At 57.1% G+C, this 7,415-nt stretch overlaps 1 protein-coding gene across 2 annotated transcripts in view; it reads right to left on the bottom strand.

The window, feature by feature from the left end:
* Nucleotides 1-1,192: 1,192 nt before the first annotated feature.
* The window catches only part of SUFU (SUFU negative regulator of hedgehog signaling), a 111,850-nt gene continuing 105,627 nt past the window's right edge, over nt 1,193-7,415 (bottom strand). For both annotated transcript variants that reach the window (XM_032313866.1, XM_032313867.1), the window contains exons 11-12: nt 6,654-6,722; nt 1,193-4,345 (exon numbers count right to left, since the gene is read on the bottom strand). In XM_032313866.1, the coding sequence (XP_032169757.1) occupies nt 4,256-4,345; nt 6,654-6,722 (159 nt within the window). In that variant the 3' untranslated portion in view covers nt 1,193-4,255. The remainder of the gene's footprint in view (nt 4,346-6,653; nt 6,723-7,415) is intronic.

Below are 7,415 nucleotides of genomic sequence, written 5' to 3'. Positions count from 1 at the left end.
GGAGGATTAGATAATCAGCCCTTCCCTCCACCACCCCCCCCCCCAATCTCCAAGGAGAAAAGAAAAGGTGAATGCGTGTGGCCTGAGCCACCCTGCGATTGTCAGTCCAGCTCTGGGCCCTCCCAGCTCCCTTGCTCTGACTGCCAGACTGGCTGAGGGCCCCAGACAGGACCTGTCCCACTGCTCCAGGGGCCAGCCACATCGTTCAGTAGGTCACAGGGGAAGGAGTACTGACCTTGGCCTGGGGAAAGTCCCCCAGATAAAGCTGGTTCTCAGAGAACAGAGTCCCTTCCCAAGAGCTGACACCCGCTGTCCCCTCCCTTCTTGTGAACCCCTCAGGACTTCTGCCACTAGCCCAGCAAATCCCCCAATGGGTGCTACAGCCCCAAACCGAGCACCAGGAGACACGGCCCCACTATTCTCCGAGACAGACAACCGGGCCTATCAGGGTGGGGAAGAACGCGGGAAGGTTTAGAGCAGCCCTGCAGGTTGTGGAAAATCTGTCCGGTGTGGACTCCCTCCTGCCTGCCTCTAACGTCCCAGGCTGTTGCCATCTCCCCACGGGGATTGGGCTCTGTTGTGCCGTGCCATGTCCTGGAGGGACAGGAGCTGGGCAGTCCAGGGAAGGGAGATCCACCACCTCCTCACCAAGGCCAGGCCCACAGGGGCTCACAGGGAGGGAGGGCTGCCTTCTGGGTCACCCAGTGGGTGTGATGGTTCTGAGGCTGCCCATCCATCTCAGGAGGGTGAATTGAGATGGTGAGGGGAGTGGCCATCTCCTGACCCGAGCTGGAAGGGACACAAGAGCTCTAAAGCTGGAGGGATGGAAGGCCCACCTTACCAAGGGGAAAGGGCTTTTTTAGTGAGAGGAGAGCAGAAGAGGAAGAAAGAGGGTCTCGACCCAGCCACTCGTCTTCACAGACCTGTTTCTTGCTCCTACTTCCCTCCACCCCCATAACCTTAGAGGAATTCAAGACCAGTGAAAGGGAGCCTGCGAAGTCATTTCTGCATGACTCCAGAGTCACCAGCTGCATGATCCTGCTCTTGGACACCTCCATGCCCAACGAAGTCTTCGAGGGCCTTCCCCCATCCTGGCTCCTTCTCGGCAGAGGAGTCCAACCCACCCCTCTGCCAGGGCCCCTGGCTGGCCTCTCCCCTACTCCAGGCATCCAAAAAGGAGCACAAGATCCAGGCACTTCTGCAAATATGTTTAATGCACTTAGATTACACAGAGGAAGAGGGAGCAAGAAGGAAACGACATCTAAGTGAGTCACCCAAAAATTCTTACAAAAGTCCCAGGCTGGCTGCAACCCCTAGGAACCGAGTCGCCTTCGACATTAGAAACTAATATAAAATTTTACAAAAGACTGCTCATTGCAGCATTCAGTTACTTGTACAAAAGGAGAGCTCTCTCTACAGGGCTCCCAACTTTTAACAGGGACCCAGGCACCCCACCTCGTGTGGGGTACCCAGAAGCCAGAGAGGAAAGACACTGCATAAAAAAATACAGTCAAGGGAGTTCTCTACTGGTCTGCCCCATAGGGGCACCAACCTTTGGGGTTTCTTTCCCTGCTCTCATCTCAATCTCAAAACCCAGTCCCAAGACCCTGTGTACATTTTTAAAAATGCTCTAGCCCTTTAGACTTTCCCCAAGGCTTCTGAGTCCTGCCCGAAGCCTTGCCTTTGCAAGAGGAAGAGAAAGGCAGGAAGAGGCACCAGTTCCCTGGCCAGACCTGAGACCTTGCACAAGCCGCTCTGCCCCTCAGAATGACAGCTGGGTCTGCAGTCTTCCTGCAGCCCACACTAGACCTGAGGAGTCCGAGAGTCTGCCATGTGTATGCACGGGGGGAGCCCCTTCCTCCCAGAGCCTGAGCCACAGGGACCTAGAGGGAGGGGTAAGGACTGGGCAAGCCAAAGAGAAGCCACAAGGAAGAGGCAGATTTAGGAGGGAGATGTACCTCCCCAGCTCACTGTCAGGGCTCCCAGAGCACTGCAGGGAGGGAAGTGGTACATTTAGTGAGTACTCACTGTGTGCCAAGTGCTGTGCCAGGCACATTATGGGGTTGGCCTCACTTGGTCCTCAGTGAGGGTCCCCTTCACCAGCCAGAAGCTCGGTGGAGAGCCCCCTCCCAGAGAAACCTCTGGAAGGCCTGGTGAGAGATGGTGGGTGCTCTGTGACGCGTCCAGAGCCAATGCACCATAGGGAGAGGAGAGGGAGTCCTGGCCCCAGCCAGACCTAGGAGGTTCCTGACATCACAGGGCAGCAAGGGGCCACAGGCTTCATGGGCTCACAGTCTCAGAGCTCACCTGCCTTCGGCCTGTCTGCCATACTGATGACTAAGCTTAGCTCAGAAGGTACCCTCCTCCCCATTAGCCAAACCAGGCAGGCAGAGGCAGGTCCCCAGAAAGAAAGAATCTGTGGCGAGGTGGGCCAGAGACAAGCGAACGGCACCTCTCTGGCCACGAAACATTAGATGACAAGCGCTGCCATGGCAGGGAGATGCCATGGTGGGTGGCGGCCAGAACACGTCCTTTTGGAAAAGTCCTTGGAGCAAAAGGCACAGCTGCTATCAACACCAGGTCCAGAGGAGCTTCGATCTTAGTTGGTGGAGGCCCAGAACCTTGCTCTCCCAGTATGATCCACCTGGAAGCTCTGAGTTTGATGGTGTGAACTGGGCAACCCTGAGGGTTTGTGTGGAGAAGCGGCCGGAGCCTCGTGGCCCCTTGGAAGTCCAAATCTTGCTCCCTGGAGTGCCCAGTCTCTGCCCTCATGACCCTCTCATCAAGGGGTCCTTCACCCCATGGGCCACCTGTGGCACTGCTGTGGCACCTGTGTGTGCAGTCAGGAAGGCCCTGACAGCCCAAAGGACTTGGCTTTGGAAAGGCCTAAAAGGAGATCTTGAAACAGCAGTCCCTAGAGTCAGGGGTGAGAGGGCACAAAGGAGGCTTGCTGATTCCAGGTCAGGAGTGGCAGACAACCCCAGAGGAACCCCAAACCCATGGGCCAGAGATAGGTCTATTTTTGGGAGGAAAACCACGAGATCTGCAGTGGTGGGGCAAGAGACTGGGAGAGACCAGGATGCAGAAAAAGAGGTCTGGGGAATGACGTGGCGCATGGGGAATGAAAGACAAGAAACGGATGGACGCTGGGAGGCTGAGGGTGGCAGAGGGCAGTGCTTGCAAAATCAAAGTGAGGGACATGGTGAGAGGTTGATTTTTCCATTTTTAATATGCCAGAGTTCTGCAGCCTGGAGGCTGGGAGGCCCAGGGAGGAGGAAATGGAACAGAAGTGGTCAAAGAGCTGGAGACCTAGGCCCTGAGTGGCAGGTGGCGATGGTCTACGAGGTGCTGGGCCTCACCCTCTCTCAGGCAGGCCTGGTTGGGTGGACAAGGCCTGGAAGATGAGGCTGGGCTGCCAAGTCTCTGGGACCCTGGTGGTCCTTGAACTTTGCCAGGGGCTGAGTCCGTCTGAGAACCAGCGGTACCTCCTCCTGGCCCCAGTTGGCTAAACCAGGCTGAAGGCAGCATGAGGGCGTGGCTGGGCTCTCCCCGACCCCAGGCTCCACCAGGCCTGGCTGGGAAGAAATCCACCTTTCTGAGAAGCTGTCTCTGGGGCCCTGGGCTGGCAGGTGAATGGAACCCTGGCACCTTCTCTGGTGGTGGCTCAGGGGGAGACCAGCCCAGGCCCTCGTCTGAGAGAATGAGAAAGTTCATCTGGGAATAAAGTTCTGTTTTAAAAAAACATTATATACACGGCTTCTGGACATCTCTGAAGACCAATAAAATACCATCCGGTTTCGACAAAATAAAATAAGGAGGAATAAAACCAAACACGATCAGAGGAATTGTTCCATGGCCAGAGGACCAGGCCTAGCACAGGCTTCCCACAGGAGAGCTGGGCCATGCACGCAGCGGCCACTCCACTCCCTCCTGCTGGCTTGCGTGGTAGGGGAGAGGTGAGAACGAGGCCTGTCTCCACCGAAGGGCACATTCAAGGTCCAGAGTCAAATCAAACCACAACAACCCGTGGCAAGCAGCAGGAGGGGAAGGTTTGCGTTTGCCCACTCCCAGCCCAGGGAGGCTTGGCCGGCTGGGGGGGTGAGGCCCCTGAGCTGCAGGTGAGGTGGGGGGGGCTGCGCAGTCCTCCTCACACGTGTCCTTTTATCTGTGGGAACCGCGTTTGCGCAGCTGTTACAGCGGAAGTCACCGGGGAGCTGCTGGGCTCGCCCTTGGCCCCTGCAGGGCCCAGCCCAGGCTAGTGCAGTGGGCTGTCGAACACCACGTCGGGCAGAATGGAGACTTTCAACTTCTTCTCAGGCCAGCTGTACTCTTTGGGAAGTTTGAACTGTGGAGGGAGCAAGCACAGAGCCAGAGCATATGTGGTTAGCACCACTCCCTGCCTTCTGTCCCAACCACCCAGAGAGAGCCTGGGGCCGCACCCTGTCTCCCAGGTGCTGGGGCACAAATGGCTACCAGTTGCAAATGCTAGTCCCAGGTGGGGGGCTGGGGTTAAGCTGCATGAGCTCGGTGACCCCTTCTTTCCCCTTGCCTTGCCAATAATTAACTGGGGTTGGAGGAGGCATGTTTTCTAACTCTTTCTTGACTCTGCTGACCTCCCTCCAGCTCACTTCCTTGGTTCTGCCTCCAGCCACAAGCATTTGAGGAATCTGCTCCCTGAGGCCCTGGGGCTGAGGGGTGGGGGGCTGGGGGGAGGGTGCAGATGCTACAGGGAAGTGGCTTGAGGTCTGGAACTCTGTGGTCCTATCCTGGCCATGGCTTTGCTTGCAGGGGCTGATGCAGAAGGACCCCAGAACCTGCCCTCTGTGGCCTTTGCCAAAGGGTCCAAAGGGAAGGAGGCCCTGGCTTGGCCTCGGTGGGAGGAGAGGAGCAAGACAAGGCTGGCCAGAGGGGATTTCTTGGGGCTGGTGCCTCCCCATCACACTCCCCTTTGTTCAAGCTCATCTGTTTCCCAAGGAGAGTGCAGGCTCTTTCTGCTCAGAGTCCTGCATCTCAGGCTTCTGTCTGGGGTGTGGGACAGAGGCTGGTAGATTCGACTTCCTCTGGCACACAGCTGGTGTGCTCACTAGATGCTCACTGCCTTGAAAACAGGTCTGCCTTTTACGATTCCTACTGTCCCAGGGCTAGGTGAGAAGTCAGACCGGGCTAGAAAGGAAGGAAGGACGGGGCCCTCGGCCTGCCTAGAGCTGGGACTGGAAGTGGACAGGCCTGATACTTCCTGGCTGGCCCCCACTCCTTCCCTCTGATGGGGGACTTATCCAAGCCAAGACCAAAGTGGAGAGTGGGGCTGGGTGTGGGGACAGCCTCTGGACAGAGAAGAAGAAGAAGAAGAAAGTCATTTTTAGTGACCTACTTTCCTAAGCTCCCCCTGGCTCCTGTCCCTCCTGCCTGGACTGTCCCCCTCCTACCTCCTCAACACCCAAGCTCAAAGCCGCGGCCTGGCACACTACCGTCCCAGTGCGACGCGGCCGGCCTCTCCGGAAGCACTTCTGGGCAGCTGGCTCTGGGCTGACTGAATAGAAGCCAGGCCTCAGGGAACAGTGACTCGCGGGGTTGATTGGCTTGCACGGACCAAGGACTTGGTGGCTCTGGAATACGTATCAGTGAGTTAACTTCTCAAGCCACATCCCAGAGGACAGAGGCGACCTCAGGCTCTGAGGAGCTGCCGTCCACCTGGAGATGTGGACAGGACAGGCTCATCCTGCGTGCTCTCTTCCACCGTGTCCCGGCTGATGTGGCCCAGGAAGCCCTGGCAGCTGGATGCTCCAGGCCTGGCTGAAAGCTAGCTCCTACATGGCCTCCCTCTGGCTTGAAAGGCTGGCCCCTGGGAGGTGAAGGAGCTCTTCCCCAAACACACTTCCCGGCAGAAAGGGCTATGGAAGGGTCTGTCTCTGCCACAGGCAGGGGAGGGCCCAGAAGAGCTCTCCAGAGGCCTGGCGAGGTTGCTAATGTTCCACTAACCTATGGGGCATTGAGGCCAGGAAGGCTCAGATCCCACTTGGGTGCTGCTTAGGAGGAGGCCAGGGGGAGGGGAAGGGACTTTCCAGGATGAGGTAAGTCCCTGCAAATGAGGATGCCAGGAACAAGGAAGAAAAACAAAGGGGATTATGGGCTCCATTCCTGTACCCCACATGGGTAGCCAAGGAAGGCATAAGCCCCCCCCTGGCCGGCCAGCTCCTCCGGCTGGAAGAGGCGGACCAAGAGGGGAGAGCTCATGGCTGGAGACTCGAGAAAGGAGGCCGGCTCCTGGGTGGCCTGAGGCGAGAGCAGGAGTCCCTTACTGCCCACCAGAACTCCCCAGTGGAATGTTCTCTGGCAGCGGGCGTGGGATTTCTGTTCAGAACCTGCCAGGCAACAGCAGGGGCTGGGGAAGAACTACCAGCCCATAGGCCCTGGCTGCCTCTTCAGTGAGGTTCTCAGGAGCCGCTAGTTCAGACAACTGGCCCAGGTGTCTTTATGACAGCTGGCCTGAGAGATGCAGGGGGCGGTGGCGGCTGGGGAACCAGAAACAAAGCTGTTTAACACCTACAGGGTCTCCTCTCCAGCCCTTCCCCACACCTTGGAGACTGACAGACCGAAAGACACACACGGGCTCCTGGAGACTGGAGGCCACTGTTAGAATGAAACAGGCTTACTTCCTCTGGAGAAGTCAAATCTTCCAAGTCCTCCAGCATTTTCTCTACAAACTCTTCAGTCAACAGAATCTGGGAAGAAGGCACAAGACAAGCATTTATTATTATTTTTTAATACATGGTCTTTTTGCCAACTGCCAAGCCACAAATCCTTCTTCCAGCGATGAAGAAGCGGTGAGCCTATTCTAGGGACAGAGGGCAGTGCTGGAAGCCTATCCCAGACCAGTGTTCTCCATGCCCCCCACCCCACCTACCTGCAATCCCGAAGGGACCAGGGCAGGGAAGGAAGGGGGTCAGAGGATGATGGGGAAGCAAGGCGGGAATATCTGGAAAGAGAGCAGTGCTGGTCCCCTGTAGGGCTATGGGCCGGGCAGTGTGGGCCTCCCGCATGCTGCAGTGCAGGAAAGAGGCAACGGAGAAGTGGGTGGCTGGGCGAGAGCAGTCACCAACATCCTCCGGGACCCGCCAGGCTCCCATGTTCCCCCTCATTCCCGATTTGGTAGGACAAAAGGAATCTGTTTGGATTTGGAATACAAGCCTTGTCTGGAATCTGGATGTGCCCCTGAAGGTACATCCAAGAATGTCTGAGCTGGAGAATTTGGAGACTGTGCACCACTCTCTCTCATTTTACAGCAGAAAAGGGGCTCTCAGGTCCCGTTTCCATCTGTAGTCTCCACAGTTTCTCAAGCCGGAAGCTCCCAAACCCCTGTCCTGCTGACCCCATTCAGCCACTGAGTTCTTCACAACTTCCTTTGAGAAACCTCT

This window comes from Mustela erminea, chromosome 14 (genome assembly GCF_009829155.1).
Source record: "Mustela erminea isolate mMusErm1 chromosome 14, mMusErm1.Pri, whole genome shotgun sequence".
Lineage (NCBI taxonomy): Eukaryota > Metazoa > Chordata > Mammalia > Carnivora > Mustelidae > Mustela > Mustela erminea.
Note: the sequence above shows the minus strand (reverse complement) of the source record. Positions and strands in the feature narration are given on the sequence as shown.